The sequence below is a fragment of the Tetrao urogallus genome (genome assembly GCF_951394365.1).
Source record: "Tetrao urogallus genome assembly, chromosome: 6".
Classification (NCBI taxonomy): domain Eukaryota; kingdom Metazoa; phylum Chordata; class Aves; order Galliformes; family Phasianidae; genus Tetrao; species Tetrao urogallus.
The window spans coordinates 44,258,312-44,275,665 of NC_136819.1; the positions used below are offsets into that span (position 1 = coordinate 44,258,312).

The 17,354-nt window shown below is 35.8% G+C and overlaps 1 protein-coding gene across 3 annotated transcripts in view; it reads right to left on the bottom strand.

The window, feature by feature from the left end:
* The window catches only part of TTC7B (tetratricopeptide repeat domain 7B), a gene marked incomplete at both ends in the record, with an annotated part of 122,961 nt that overhangs the window by 28,995 nt on the left and 76,612 nt on the right, over positions 1–17,354 (bottom strand). The window contains 5 exons of one of the 3 annotated variants that reach the window (XM_079536813.1): positions 300–440; positions 5,931–5,981; positions 7,752–7,910; positions 12,347–12,444; positions 16,362–16,478. In XM_079536813.1, coding sequence (XP_079392939.1) covers positions 300–440; positions 5,931–5,981; positions 7,752–7,910; positions 12,347–12,444; positions 16,362–16,478 — 566 coding nt within the window. The remainder of the gene's footprint in view (positions 1–299; positions 441–5,930; positions 5,982–7,751; positions 7,911–12,346; positions 12,445–16,361; positions 16,479–17,354) is intronic. The other 2 variants (XM_079536815.1, XM_079536814.1) reach the window with 2 other exon arrangements.

Below are 17,354 nucleotides of genomic sequence, written 5' to 3' on the forward strand. Positions count from 1 at the left end.
CATCATTATCTGATTAAAAGTTTATCCAGCAGTCACTTGTGATACTGACTTACCCTGTAGCCTGAGCCTGGAAGCAGTGTAACAGTAACAAACCCACTGGAGATCAAGGGACATTCAGACAAATACTGGGTCTTTCACATCAATGAAGCCAGAAAGAAGAGAGCTGAGCAGCTGCCACAGCTGCAGTGGACAAGTTGCTTTACAGTAAAAGGCTGCTACCTTTTTTTTTTTTCTGTCACGTACAGAGTTAGCAATAAATGAGATGGGAAAGAACAAGAAATATTTTTCTTTCATGGTACCTGCATGAAGCCATATTTGAGCTAGCGTCATCCAAGGATGCAGGGGACCTTGTTTAGGGGCACTGCTTTGCAGAGATGAAGCAACTTCAGACAGCGCCTGCTCCACTCTGGAAGCTGCTATTGAAGTCGCATGGATAGAACCTGTACAAGTAATTTTGAAAAATTACAAATCAGAAAAAGAATAGAAGTCAAACATGCTGCATAAAACATTTAATCATAAGCCTTTTCATAACTGGTTTTTCCCCAAAGCCCTTTATGTTCAATTTACATGTGTCATTGCGGAGAATTTTTCAAAATGGCAGGTTAATTTTCCCTGTTACAAAAGCTTTTATACTGTTCCATAGGATTCTATGCTAAAATCACACTCGACAACATATTTGTGTTGCTGCTCTGGATATTCTCTGTTAAACTCATTGTCTCTTTTATCGCAACCTATGATCCAAAAAAAGGCTTGTGATGGTATCGTAACACTGTAATCTTCAGTTAGCTACATGCACTCTGATGTTAGTAATTGCTATGTCTTTCCATAGAGTGCAATTAGATGACTATTTTAAGACTAATAATAGCATTAAAAAAAGAATAAAAATATACAAGATGATCACAACAAACCCCAGCACAAATACACAATTAAACTGTTCTGAATGTAAACCTCAGCTATTCAGGAAGACTGAATTGAAATGCCTTCTGGTAAAAAACCCCTTGCAGGAAGAACATACCTAAAGTTGCTTTGGGTAATTCCCTTAATACAAGGCATTTACAAGTGAGATTAGAACATTACTGGCAAATATTACCTTTTTCCAAGTATTGGAAATGAAAAATCTCCTAGGACAAGAAATTACCTAATGACAATGGTACTTTGTATATCCAGTTATTGACAGTATTCTTAGTTTTGATATAAAAAAGTTTTTTTTTTTTTTTCAAATCAAAACCATGTTTTTTTTTAAGCTATGCTCTTTGTCATCTAACCTTTAATGCATCTCTTGTTTTATGATTACAACTTACAAAATCTCAGATTGACCAGGCCCTAGTTAATAAATAATGGAAGTAAAATATTCCATATTGAATCTGGTAAGAAGTCTTCTACGCTCAGTCACATATCTGTAATGGTCAACAATGGCAGGTAACTCAATAAAAGTCCTGAATCCTGTACAGATCGAAGGCACATCTCCCACAAGCTCAGCACTAACAGTTAAACAATAAATAAAAACTTCACTCTTGTTATCACAGGTTTTCTGAGAAGGTTCCCACATGAAGCACGCATTCTTATGTGCAACAAGATACCAGCAGATTAGAAAAGTAGGAGTTCTAGTACACAAATTAGTTGGAAGGGAAATTTTGTCTAAAAGCACACATCATGTTTCCCTAAACTGACAAAAACAAGGGAAAACCAGCACAGGACATAACAGTATTTCTTAGGCTGTTTTGAACAAGGAATCGCCAGAGACCTGAAAGAGTACCTGGCTATGGAGTTTGCTTTCCTCTGCTGGTTAATGAGAGAATTCGCACTGTAGTCTGCATCCCTGAATATTCACTGAGGTTTCTGTATATCTTATCTTAAAGGCTTCCAAAGAAAGGCAAAACGGAAGTCTAAGTCTAAAGACTCAAGTCTAAAGAAGCATGTGGAGCATATCTGAAAAGAAGCATCAACCAAAGGTACCATAAATATACTCTAGTCTCCCCTCCGTGTCTGTAAATGCATGCCACTGCAGCCTGCCACCTGCTACACCTCCAGTGCAACTCACAGCAAAGGAGTCTCTTCAGCAATTTAGCAGTTTGTTTTTTTTTGTTTTTTTTTTTAAGGTGTGATTTGCTGGTGGAAAGGATATCATCTTCTAATCCCTTCCTTCTGAGAAGCAAGTGTTCAATTTATTATTAAAAAAGACCTACATTTTCTGTAATCTAAGGCATGGACTCTGGCTACTAATCAGACCACAAGTGCTGCTACATTTTAGGTATCCAGTATTTATTTAACCATAAAAGATAAATGGTACTATATTATTATAACTTGTTGCATATCAATTTCTACATAGAAAGAACTATAGTGTGATAAAATTTCTATGAGAAGCCATGCTATGAAAGTATCTCCACCTACGCCACAGTTAAAATGGAATGGATACCAAATATTTTCTATGGTAATTAACTGGACTTTATAGCAGAATAAAAAAAGTCTCTTAATGAAAAAATATGCATATATATTTCTATGAGATTTATTTCATAAAGTGTTATTAAAGTGGCTTGTTATGAAAAGGGGTTACAGGCTGTCCAGAGAAGCTGTGGACACTGCACCCCTGGAGGCATCAGAGCCAGGTTGGATGGAGCCCTGGGCAGCCTCATCTGGTGGGAGGCAGCCCTGATCACATGGAAGAGGGATGGAATTGGGTGGGATTAAGGTCCCAGTATTAGGCTTCAGGAGTCTCAATCAAGCCACTAAAAATATTTACCTCTCAGCTTTCACTAAATTAATACAGCTGATATAAAGATGTATTATATATTCACCGTGAACACTTAACAATCTAAAATTCAACATGTGCCAAGTAACTTAACTTTTTAGAAACTCAGATTGCAGATTATCCAGCATGACCAGCTAAATTTAAGTCATCTCTAAACAACATCCTAAATAAGAGATTTATTTTAGCTTAAGTTTGAAAACCATATTTTAAGCAGAATACAAAGTAATGATGTAACATTCCACAGAGGTATTTGGAAAATCCAGCCTCTGAAATCCACCATGCTTTAGTCTTATTTAAAAGCCTCAAAAACTTAAATACCTTAAACAGCACAAAAGCACCAATGCTTGTGATTTATTTTGTTTCTTTAAAAATCTTCCTTGCAGTAGCTGTTAAAAGTCATCAGGCATATGGCTATACAGTTTCCAAAAGGACAGCTGACTTCCAGATCAGCCTTGTATGTCTAATAAGAACAGTCACTCACCTTTTATCACAACTTTGCACCTTTATTTTCTTTTGTTAAATAAAATAAAGAATTTGAAATAAAATAATTAAAAAAATATATATTTAAAATAAATATATTTTACTTAAAAAAATAAAGTAACCACAGTCGTTTCACAGTGCCCAATTTAGGCATCTTTCAGGTACACTGCACCCATATTAATAGCTCTAACCAAGAAACTCATGAATGCTTCTTTAGCGTTGCCACAATTAGGCAACATCTGACTTATTTCTAACTCTGTGTATTAAAAAGACAGTGAATGAGTCTTCATTCTGTACATAACCAAAGATCACCTGAAATCATCTCCTGTGTGCTAAAAGCTTCAATTAGAAGTGATGAGGATATATAGAGGTTTGTGAGGTAAAAAGTGAAGCTTAAAGTGTGCTTGAGGCTTCAATATGCTGGCAGTTCCCTGGGCTGCCTGATGGCTTTGTCATAAGTTCTCTCCCTTCCCAACCTTACCTGTATTATTCTTATCTCGGTACATATTTTCAAGCATATCTTCACTACAATAGCTATAACTCACTTAGCTGTATCTTCCTTCAAATGCTCAATAGAAATCTCCTGTTTGAAACCTCACCATACCTTAGAAGCACACAAAATTCTTGATCTTCCAAGACATCTTCTAAACCTGCTATTACAGCATGACACTTAAGAATAAAGAAAAAAAAATCCCTTAAAACAACAACAACAAAAAACCACAGGCAGCAGCGTGTCTCTTTTGGGATGCAAAAGAATAAGGTGTGAAATCAGTAAGTATAGCACCAAAATTGATCCCATCTATTCACTTTCAAGCCCTGAGGCTTACTTACACTAAATGGGAAAATAGTGAAACAGGGATTGTCTTAGCAAAATCTAGCATACATCATTTAAATTATTTACTGACTGAGATAGGGAATAACAATTACATTGCACATTGCAAAATGGGACAGAATGTTTCTAAACCAAAAAGCTTCCTGTAACATTTAGCCAGAATTCACAGAATTTCTGCTCACCACACTAGCATAATACGTGCTACCTATATGTGAATACCTGTTTATGTGAATGTTTCAATTCAATAGCATAAACCCTTCCTGCCAACAGACTTGTACAAACAAAATTTAATCAAGAAGTAAAGCAGTCTCACATGGAACCCTTTGTTTTCCAAGATACTCCTACAGTTCAATTTCCATGAACACCGAAGTGCTCAATTCACTTCTCTTTAGGCTTTTCTCAAGATAAATATAGGAAAGTCTGCATGAAACTGATCTTTTAAATATCAACTATAAGTCACACAATGTAAACAGAAAGCGCGTCTTGACTTTTTCTGTTCTTTCCTTGGTCATTCCCCCAGAAATTCTTCACCATGTTGCCTAAAGGATATGAACTAATATATAGACTCAATCAGAACTTGTAGAATGACTACCACTACATCAATTTGCATCAAATTTGCCATCTGAGAATGAATAAAAGAAAACAACATGGATGACATCTTTCATGAAACAGATTCATAACAAGTGACAAGAATACCAAAAAAGGATTTCTTTTTATATCACAAAAGTACATAGCAAAACAATTTTACATTTATCATGTTTTCAATCAACATTTCAGCATTTATATAAAGGAAAAAATGCTTCAACAGCAATGCTCATGCAGGAATGAGGAGGAAAAAAAACATGTGACTGTCAACTACATATTCACGCAAAGCTGCCAGTAGGAACATTAGTGGTGAGGCATAGTGAGAACTGTGCTAAACAAAGCAAAAACAGAAAGCAGAAAGAGGCAGCACCTTCTGCAGGATGAAAACAACTGAAATGATTCATTCAATATAACAAATTGGCAGGTTTAGTCAACATTTTTTTTTTTCCTATCAAATTAATTATGTGTCTTAGATACCTTTCACAATAAAAAATTACTAATCTAGCTGAACTTTCAATATGGTTATACATGGAGATATGCTGTATGCATATGGAGGTAGGGAAGTATGGACAATGTCATTTACAGAGTATTCTTCCAGCTCTCTGGAAAACACATCTCGTGATTTGTCACCATCAAACATGCTGTTTTACATCTCTTCTTATCTTTTTTAAGGCAAACAAATTTAAACTTTACTATCCAAGGCCAAATGTACAGCCTTATAATATAACTGGTTAGAAGGAAAGAATGTTGTTTTTGCACCTGGGTTAAAGCAGAAATTATTTTTATTGATCCATACTCTCAATTTTCTCTAATTTGGCTTGTTTGTATCACTTCTCTATTTTAAAGCAAACACTTAAGAGATCTATTCTACAAGCAAAACTTGTTCAAGAGAAAGTAGTAGTTTATTATGACTCATGACAAAAGTTGCAACGTGTCCTTTTAGACCAACATGCTCCTTAGGAATAGCTGTGGCAAAAAATCTGTAGTACAACATACTGGCAGCTGGCCATTGTGCTATACAAAACTCTCCTAAAATATCTTTATTTGCAGTCCTCTAGAAATAAATACTGCCTCTTTAACTATTAAATGCAAATGTTAGTCAAGTGCATTCAGATCTTGTAAGTTCACAGCCCATAGGGTGACTGAATGAGCAAAAAGCATCAGCCTTCCTAACACACTATTAACTTCTACTACTGATGGACAAAACATGTATGCTTTGTGGTGAAGGAAAAGGTGATTTAAGTCCTTAAGAAATTAATAGAACTTCAGAGTAATACTACTTACAAACTGAAAAAAGGGAGTAAAAACCATGAAAGTAAGCATCTGATGAATTGCCTTTGAATAGATCAAACCACAAATTAAAATCCAAGCTAAAAAGGAGATAAACAAGACAATAAATTGGCAAAAAACCACAAACTCCAAGAAAGCCAGAGGATTTCCAATAATCTTCAAACTGTAAATCATGTTTACAGGGATCCAAATGACAAAATAAATAAATAAATAAATAAATAAAATAAAAAAGGATATTATTATGTACCATAAATATTTTCATAGAACCTTTGCTACATCCTTAAAATCACGTTCCTGTTCAACAGAAATCGAATGTCAAGTTAATATAAAGAGTTTTATTTGCTCTTTCACCAGGAGGGAAGAAAAAAAGAACTAAGAGAACATGAGACTTTCAGTCCTGTTAACTATAGCAGAAAGTATGAAAATCTAGGCAAATTTCTAAACTTTTACTTATTCAAAGATAGAGGGCTTTGACTTTCATATATTATTTACACTATACAAAGGACTCCAATATCTGTTTTTTCATGGTTCCACTATTTCTTGTGTACGTTGGAAGCTTCTTTCCCTGAGGACGAGGTAGCTTTAATCTAAAATGGAAGACTTGGCTCTCCATAATGGTATATGTGCATGAACTTCTACATTCATTCCATTTGCCGCCATTCTTGAGTAATGTTTATTGTAGCACTGCAAAGAACATGCAATTTAATGCTATCTGTACTATTTCTAGAGAAGGCCTCACCAAGTCCAACTCAACAGCACTCAAAAGTGTGATAGAAATTAATCAGCCATTCAACTGCTTCAAGAAGAGTCAGACTTAATCAAACTTTTCTAGGACACGGTTCCTGAAGTCTAAAGGAAGTGCTCTCCTGAATTTCCAGTCATAGGCTTATCTATAAGGCAGTGTTTTCAAAATTCGAATCTTAAGTCAGCTACTAAAATGAGTGAAAGATTTATTCCCTAGGTTTTGCTAGGAATTAATATCTTTGACATAATGCAAGTTACAAGCTAGTATCAAAAGTGAACTTCATAAGACTGGATTAGTAACTGCAGTAATGTAACACAGTGCTCTGCATAAATCAATGAGTGAAGCACAATTTAAAAGAAATAATAACAAATTAAAAATAAATGGAAGACTAATTTAATTTTACACTGCCATTTGAACAATGCTCTGGCAGTTTGACTCTACAGTTTGTATTTAAATGCGTGAATTAATTTTACAGCATGTTTAAACTTGTATCACTTCAATGAAGAGAAGAGCTATTGATTTGGGAGAGCAAAATGCTGATTTTCACTACTCCACTGCCTCTGAATTGTTTCAATAAATCCAACCTGCACTATGAAAATATATGCTGGTATTCAAAGCATTTTTTTCCTTCATGTGAAGTTTCAGGGAAGGTGTGTAAGCAATTACTTAAAGGCTTTAACATCAAGGATCTAGATATGATTAAGATAACACGGAAATCCTTTGAATGAACAGATTTGTTGGACAAATGATGCCAGTAATGAAAATAGTTACAGCTGCAATACAATGCAGTAATGACCAATAGCCTCTTCTGCGAAACACCTACCATTTTCTGTAGCAGTCAAGAGAACAGAATGTGGTCTGTGACTTTTCATTTTTGGGGACCAATAAAAGAGTCTGTTCAGGACAAACTCTTAAAATCCGTTCTGTATTAAATGACCTGCATCTGAAAGGCCAGATTTTACTCACACTCTGTTGAAGCTTAGATTATTTTAAACATGGTTTATCAGTTATGAAGATTATCAGAAAAATACAGCACAAACACATCCATCAGGTAGAGAAAACCAGTTTACAGTGAGAAGGTGAACAGGGCTCAGGAACTTGGTCACAGCATGGAGAGGCTGCATGGGGCCAGACAAAGGTATCTGATTTAGGATGAGGAAGATGAGAAGACACAAACACTTGGAGAGGAGACTCTGCTCTTGAGAGAGAAGATGAGGAAGTATCAGAGGCTAAAAAGTGAAAGAAAGAGAATGATAAGGGTGTGGGGCAAGGGGTGGGAAAGAAATAGATCCAAGAACAGGGTTTAATGGACTCGTTAATGGGTGTCAAAGAATGCAAAGCACTTATTTCCCCATTCAGTAAGATGGAAATGGCTTCTGCATGAACTAAATTGAACTGTTTCTGAAAGCAACAAAAAAATGAATGCTGCACTCAATAATGTACTAAGTAATTGATGTGTACTTAGTAATGTACTAAACTCTACTGTACTAAGCTAGTTTTGAAAATTTTTCCCTCTGTTATAATGCAGGAGTTTGTAAAATATATCTAAAAGGAAATAAAGAACAAATCCCACTGTTAGTTTCTATGGCAAACGAGGTGGACTGTAACAACTACACAGTAGATTGGACATTTTAAAAAGATTGAGTGCAACTTACTTTAACCAAAATAGTCAACTGTCAAATCTCAAGTGAGTTGCACATGCTTATCTACCTTCAAAAAGGAAATCTGTCCGTTCCTCTCTCAGATTTTACTTCAGTGAGTGATTCATAAAGCCTTTTATCCCCCTCCCTCATATTTATTTATTTGCGTAAAATGTACAAACTTGAATATGCAGCTCATAGCAAATCAGCTCAAACAGAAGGAAAGCTCAGAGTAGATTTGCTACACTTCTTGATTGGGCCAATGAATTAACAGCTTAACCTTGTAAAAATATGGGATACATGGTTATTATATTACAAAGATTACAAAAATTTAAGCCTGAATCATTTAACCATTCCTCAATTAATCACCAATTTTATCAGATGGGTAAAAGCTTTATATAAACACTTTTTTCAAGAACTTTTTGTTCAAATTTCAACTTTCGCTAAATTGACATACCTTAAAAGAAAAAGTTTTACACCCCTTATTGCTATCTGAATTTTAAAATGCTTTTTTTTTTTTTTTTTTTTTTTTATACAAACAAACAAAAAGTTGCAAGTATAAAAAACATCACATTTGAATTTTAGGTGTCACTTCATGATACTCAGATTAGTCAAGCAGTGACTAGACTGGAAAGGAGATCATCATTTCCACTGATGGCAATTAAAGTAAGGAAAGGGAAGGTTTTCACATTTTCATGTGTATGTACATACATAAATGCATACGTACGGTTGCACGAAAAGCAGCAAAGATTTCTGTCCCCAGCAACTTTTCTGCATACCCCATCTCAGTACTGTAAATGCCAATTCAGTTTTGCATTTCCAAAGACTGGAAATGAGCTCTTTCAAGTGATAAAGATCTAATATCTAGATTATCAACAGTATCTATTATCTGTTTTTGGTAGGTTTTTTTTTGCACAACATTTCTTCTACCCTGAGTTTTCTCACTCAAACACTATGGTAAACTTGAATTTTTATCTTACCATAACATAATTACTGTAATATTTTTATATGTTTGTCTGGATAAGGAATTTTTTTTAACAAACTCTGACATGAAGTTTTTACATTGATGCTACTGAATCACAGAACTGTAGGTGTTGGAACAGACCTCCAGAGATCATCAAGTCCAACCCCCCTGCCAAAGCAGGTTCCCTACAGCAGGTCGCACAAGTAGGTGTCCAGGCAGGTCTCGAATATCTCCAGAGAAGGAGACTCCACCACCTCCCTGGGCAGCCTGTTCCAGTGCTCCGTCACCCTCACTGTAAAGAAGTTCTTGCGCACATTTGTGCGGAACTTCCTATGCTCCAGTTTCCAGCCATTTCCCCTTGTCCTGTCTCCACACACCACTGAAAACAGTCTGGCCTCTCCATTCTGCCCCCCAAACCTTAGATACTTATAGACCTGGATCAGGTCCCCTCTCAGTCATCTTTTCTCAAGGCTGAACAGTCCCAGTTCACTCAGCCTTTCTTCATAGGAGAGATGCTCCAGGCCCCTCACCATCTTTGTGGCCCTCCGCTGGACTCTTTCCAAGAGATCCTTGTCTTTTTTGTACTGGGGAACCCAGAACTGGACACAGTACCCCAGATACTGTACAGTATATTGTACAGTCTACTGTATAGATACAAAGCCACAGTCTCTACCAGAATTTGAGTATGTGCACTGTAACAAGGTTGTTTCTGCTAAAATTAAAAGCTCAAAACCAGAACAAGCAGAAAAATAAAAAAAAAAGACCCTCCCTGTTCCACCCATCTTAATTACCTCTTATAAGAAAAATAAACAAAAAAAGACCCCAGATTTTTAATTTCCAATCTTGTCCTCTTTGAAAGTAGTGATAAGCTCTAACGCTACAGCTAAGATTCATAACACAAAGGCAGAATCACAGAATCACAGAATGGCCAGGGTTGGAAGGGACCTCAAGGATCATGAATCTCCAATCCCCTGCCACATGCAGGGCCACCAACCTGCACATTTAATACTAGACCAGGCTGCCCAGGGCCTCATCCAATCTGGCCTTGAACACCTCCAGGGACGGGGCATCCACAACCTCTCTGGGCAGCCTGTTCCAGCACCTCACCACTCTCTCTGTAAAGAACTTTCCCCTGACATCCAACCTAAATCTTCCTTCCCTCAACTTATAACATTTCCCCTTGTTCTGCAGTTATCAACCCTTTCAAAGAGTTGATTCCCCTCCTCTTTGTGGGCTCCCTTTAAGTACTGAAAGGCTGCAATGAGGTCACCCCGCAGCCTTCTTTTCTCCAGGCTGAACAAGCCCAGCTCCCTCAGCCTGTCTTTGTAGGAGAGGTGCTCCAGTCATCTGATCATCTTTGTGGCTCTCCTCTGGACCCTCTCCAATGGCTCACTGTCTTTTTTGTACTGGGGGCTCCAGACCTGGACACAATACTCCAGATGGGGCCTCACAAGAGCAGAGTAGAGGGGGACAATCACCTCCCTGTCTCTTCTGGCCACCCCTCTTCTGATGGAAAACTGGCAATCTGGATCCTCAGGAAAAATCTAGGGAAAGTTCTTGAAAAGCTCACTGTTTTGGATGAATGTTAATCTATGCTTAAAAGCTCTGAGGAATATAAAATTTATAAAAGACACCAATTACTTATGCTCTGAAGTGTGGCATATACAAAAATAGGACACCTTGAAGGGTGAAGAACTTTGTGTCCCCGTGGAAAATATGCAAACAAACAAATACAATCACTCAATTCCCATTTTTTGAAAGGCACAGAACAAATTGTCTGTTCTAAACCTTTAAATACACACATGAAACATTCAAACTCAAGTTAGCTCCTTCAAAGAAAACAGTGAGCTAGACTAGAACACAGAATGATTGCTACCAGATTTCATGCTGTTGTCTTATACATTGTAATTACGAGAACACAAAAAAATTCTTTTGTAGGAACAAAGAGGATGAACTATGCCATGCTTCAGAACATGTGATATTACAGTTCTTTTAAACCAGGTGACTTGATCTTTACCATTGAGATGCTTGCCACTATAGCAACCACAGAACTCTTTCTTCTAGTGAACATTAGCTTCAACTTCAACTTTCAGACATGAAATATCTCAAGTGGATTTTTCTCTACTGCACAATTCCAATATTAAGCAAAGATATAGACTACACTTGAGTGCATCTTAGTTTATGCATCAGATTGACAAATTTCCTCATAAGCTGTTTATATTGAAGTATGAATAAGCAGAAATTGATATCTGAAGGATGTCAAAATAGGCATGCTACAGTTCGGAGATAAAACCAAGGAAAGAGGAGAAAAAAATTTTTTTGAAAGCAAATAACATATTATAAAGGTTTTTGCACATCTAGTATCATAACAGTAATTATTTCTGTGCTTTTCACAGGATGTATGGCTCATCTGTTTTTACTTAAATGACTTGATGAGGCATATGAATTTGCCTTGTAAAAATTTAATATATTAAATAAAATGTACAAGTTACATACTGTTAATACTTACTGCTATGTAACAATCATACCTTTTATGTAGTGCAATTGTGAAGTACAATTTCTGCAGTATATATGATTTATAATAAATCTATATTTTTAAAGCTATGTCTAAAGTAATCCACTTATGTAATCCTATTTTAATATAAATAGTGGAGATTTTAGCAAATTCCACAAGTCACATCTTGAGTTTTCTTGAGATTTAGTTTTCTTAAATTTTTGTGATATGCTTTCTTAAAAAAGAAAATATGTGACAAACACTTAATAGGCAGAAAAGGACTTTCGAAAATAGGCTAATAAAGCACATTCATTTTTAGCTTTTAAAAAAAAATATATATATACCACCAGCTCAGTAAGATCCAGACCACAGAAATTTTTGCTTATAGTGAACATACTATAAAAAATACTTCATAAATAAAAGATGGTTCCAAAATGTTTTTTTCAACTCATATGACAATGAAAACATTCTCACAATACATGATATCATTTTACAAAGCATACAACTAATAAAAAAAGTTATGGGAAGTCCATTTTATTCATCCTATTGCTCAAATGCAGCTCTTACCTGTTTCAGGATCACTGAAATCTGGTAATGTAATTGTATTAAGCTGTCGTCTATCGGCAATAGCTCTGTCTAACAGGCTGCTCCCACGTCCAGAATCACTGTAATGAAGTATAAAAATTGTGAGCTATTAAAATATAAAATTATATACTGAGATACAAGTTGCATGCTGCCCTCCTCCCACAGAGGTTCTTGCTATAAAGGTTCTTTCTATGAACAAATTTAGTACTGAGCATCGCTAACCACTCACAGTACATTAAGCCAGCTGCACAAGGACAGAATTAAGCTGAGCAAAACTAAATCCATATTTACTTCAGTGACTTTGTTGTCATTATTAGTATAACCAAGAAGCAAAAACAGACTTAACTCGATTTATAACTAGCAGCTTCACAAAAAGGCTTTATTGTGCCTTAATCTATTCTGTAAGATACAGCACTTCTGTTTCAGCAGCCCAAGACTACAGATGCGAGTCTGAAAATCCACACTTTTCCCACACTAAAGAGAAACACTGAACTCAAGACGTCTAATTTTAGATAAAGATGTCATAAAAACATTATACCTCCATTTTCCTTAAAGGGAAGCACTTTTATCTCTACAGATTTGAGTGATGTGGTGTTTGTGTCTTTTTTTGCTTTTTATCACGTACGTTAGCTATCTAATGCAGAATTTGATCCTAACTGTGGAGTTGGAACACTTTGAACAATTAAGAATAGATCAGGTGCCTAAGCACTTTCCACAGGTTTTCCCTGTTAGCTCTCGTGGAAAAATGCACTCAATTTCCACTTCAGTTGAAACTCACTGCCCCTCAGGCTTCTTGCTGATAGACTTGCTGGAAAACTGACTGGTCCTAGAACTGTGATTAAAGATTCAGCAGAAGAACAGATACTGGAGAATTAATGGCTAATGCAGTAATTCTGCTTTTAGGACTTAGGACTCCAAGTTAGTACTACTTCCTATCAACTAAGATTTTAACAAACATCTTTGTGTTCTTGTTTTTGTTTTTTTTTTTAAGAAACAATCCACAAACTTAAAAATAATGAATTTTAAAATAATTGGGTTGTTAGATCAAATTAGCAAAATGCAAAATTTTGTCTGATTCTTATACCCCACAAAACAGAAAAAAACTCTACAAAATTCCCACCTTAAAGTAAAACCTAACAGATCTTAGTCTAAACTGCAAGACTGGAATTTAATACATCTTTACAGTTGCCCTACATTTTTAAACGTCTCTTTCCAAATTTGATCTGAGAGAAAGGCAAGAAACCTTTCAGCAACTCTTAATAGTTGCACGCTTCAAAAACCAATGAGACAACTTCCTCTCTTTATACAGCTGTTCTTAAAATAATATAAATAAAACTTTGCATTATACTAAGATTATTGCAAGACCAATTTCCTTACAGAACGATGATAGAAATCCACAGGAAACAGAAGGGGACTTTCTAGGACACCTACTATCAGCTTTAGTTGCTACACCAGTAGTTGCATATTTTCTGTATTAATTACTTCCTCAGTCCACAAGAAATGACGTGCCAAATATTGCAGACAAGGAAAGCGAGGCTTAGCATAAATATCTTTAAAGCACATTACTGGCACTGTGCTTTGTTCTGTTTTCTTAAGGCAAACTAAGTACTAGAAAATAATTCAACTATTCAAGGAGCATGCTGAATAGAAACATGGCTGATGTAATCTTTATTTCATACACATTCCGAGTCTCATATCACAAAATGATTTTGTAAGTGTTATTAAACTATTTAAGGAGAAAAATGTGTATATAGAGAATAAAGACAAAATTGTTCTAAATTAGCTGAACAAAGATAAGAGAAAACGCTGCATTTAGCATGTACGCTGGACTGTATCTAGCTGTTCAAAATCTATTTTTAGTAGTAAAAGATTGTTGAGGACAGTGAACCCAAGTTTGAACCACAAAATAAAATTAACTGCAAGAAGAAATATTTGACACTGATCAGCTTATCAGAAAGGTGAGTTCTTATCTCACTGGGAAAGTTATATATGAAAATCAGTTTCGAGTCTAAATCAGAATAAAAAAACATGTTTCACATGAGCTTGAAGTATATTTAAATATTTGAAAATAAACATTTTCAGTTTTAGATTAAGAGAAGAAATGACAAAGAGAACAGTAAAGATTAAGAGACTTATTTTTAATTGTCTTAAAGAACTACAAGAAAAGGCTTCAATTATTTCCAGTGGGAAAATCATTGTCCAACAGTATTTTTCAACAAAATAAAGTTTGTATTAAAATTAAAGGTAGGAAAATACTGATTTTACACCACACTCCTGCATTATCTGTAGTGTAGCTGAATGAAAAGAACTTACCAATCACATTTCAGGCCAGAGTGACATATTTTTCCCTAGGCAGACAAATTAGGATTACTGTGGCAAAACATGAGAGAGTATTCAGCCCTTAAATTTCACCCTGGACAATCCAAGTAAAGGTTTCAGTTCGGCATCGCACTGCTTCATACAACTCAGTGTATGAATCGTGAAATTCATCATGATCCCTATCTATCGTCCTTTCTATTTCATTACCAATTTGATTTTAATTTCTGTCACCAGTGAGTCAGAACTTCAAGACAGTCTTAAGCATCGAGATAAAAAGCACAGTAGAGACTATCAGGCACAATGTAGTCTGGTGTCCAAAACTGGCACAGCCAAAGAGTAGGGTTTTCATAATCACTGCCGACTCCTGAAGGAAGCATTATTTTATATGTCCTTAATGTGGCATAGTAACTCTTAGCACAGCAACAACATAAAAGTAATTACAAGCTATGATTAGAGCCCTGAACTTTGTAGAGAATGGGAGAGAAACAGACGATGAGAGGTCGTGTGGAGTACATTTAAAGCCTCACTGAAATTAAGTTTGCAGAGAAATTTTAACGATTCTCTACAGCACAACCTTTTGATTAAAAATTCTTAAAAGCACCCCCTAAATAATCCCTTTCCCCAAAACCCAACCAAAGAAAGCAAACAAAAACACCACCATCAATTAGCTTAGAAGAAGAAGAAAAAATTCTGACATACTTGCTTTCTATCAACTCTGAGTCCTGCTCCATAGTGCAGCATCAGCCTATATAAATGATCTATGACTGACCCAAGTGGGGGCCTCCAATGCTCTTTCCCCTATTTCCTCCAATCTTCATACCCCCCCAACTTTTTCTGCTCCAAACTGCTCACAAGAGGGAAAAAATTTTCACTAGCCCTAAGGCTCCAGCTCTCCCAGTCTTCGTAGAGGTACATGTGTTTATGTAACTGTGAGATCAAACAAATCATCATACCAGCTATCTGATACAGTCTGGTATGAGTCTCTTCTTACGCAGCATCTCCAGAAATTTTCAAGCCTTCAGACAACCAGATAGCAGAAAATTCTGCTTATCCTCGTTTTCCTGTTGATTTCACAGGTGATCAGAGGTGTGTGTGGCAAAGGACTGAAGTTGTTCGGAAACTCAAAGAGGACTCTTAACAACTTATACTTGCAAAGGCATTTGAAGAACTGTAGTAGGTTCATAAGCCAAACTTCTCTTTTAAAAACAAATAAAATAAGCCATGATGACTTCTCAAGCATGTTGTATTTATCCATGTGATCTCCTTCGTTTCTTTAATCTTAATAAATATTTAGCCCTCCTTCATTCTATTTAGCAAAAGTCCTTTAACTAGATTTTATTCCAGCACTCTGTACACTTGCTGATATAAAAGGTTCTACAATTCAGATCAGGAGGAAAAACAAGACAACGCCAGTACACAGAACCACATCGCAGAGCATGTCATGAAGTTCTGCCCTTTCTGCAATCCGTTCTCATCAAAGCAGAGCATATTAGCTTTGGTGCACATTACTTCAGAGAACTCCAGGTGATTCCTGCCTATCCATCAGGTAGTGTCTTAGCACTTCTAGTTCTCCTTGGGGTTTTGTTCATTCACAATAGCAGATCAAGTAAAAGGAGGACTGCTGACCCAGTACTGCCCTGTCTAGTATTGCACAGTCTAGAATTCTTCAGCACCTTACCTTGGGTTAGTGAGATTATAGCAGGATTTCCAAATCTGGAGCATGTGTTTACAGGTAAGGAGTGCTTCATCTGGGCCTCTGCACAGGGATTCCAATTTGACTTTTGTGAACAGTAATCTAGAGAAAAATGAAAAAGAATTAAGAAAAATAAGAGATTCAAGCAAAACTTCTTTAAAGATATCCAATCTCAGGCCACACTGGGGAAATAACATAACTTCAAAGATGGTGTTAATTCAAATCTTTGTTTCATTAAGTAATTGCAGTAAAGTCAAATAATGAATTATATCATCAAAGTAATAGTACTTTTTATAAGAAACAACAGGATTTAATTTTTTTTAGCTTTTTTTTTTTCAGTTAAGTAAGATAATAGTAGTTAAGAAATTAGCTGGATCATTGAAAACACTATTTTGTATGTTGAAGAGAAGAAATGCCTTCATTAAGGAAAATCTTTACTACTTTTATGAGAAAGGAATGTTTTCACACATGAACTTAGGAAGGAAAACAAATCAGTTTACATGCTATTTGCCTGTAATTCATAAACTTTTTTAGCATCAACTTCTTTTATAAGAAGTAGAAGAGGCTATATTGAAAAGATACCATTAGATCAGATAGGTACATGGCAGTTGATCAGCATTAGTCAGATTAAAAAGTTTATGTAGCACCATGCTATATTACACTGCCATCAGCAGGAACTGAACATTTTTAACATTTTAAAGTGATAACATGAAGAAAGCACATAATTCATTAGGTACACAGCAAACTGTTCCTAATCAGAGCAAGCATTTGCTGGAAGCCACTATAATTTAATTCTGATTTCAAAGTCAATGCTTCTTAAGGCAGCAACACAGATGATGTGCATAACCTCACAAGATGACAACTGCATATTCCTTTTACATGCCACATACTGAGGTATCAGTAGAAAGTTTTTTTGCAGAGATTAACTTGGAAAAACACCTTCCTAGATAACTAAAGATATGAATGCAACAGGATAGC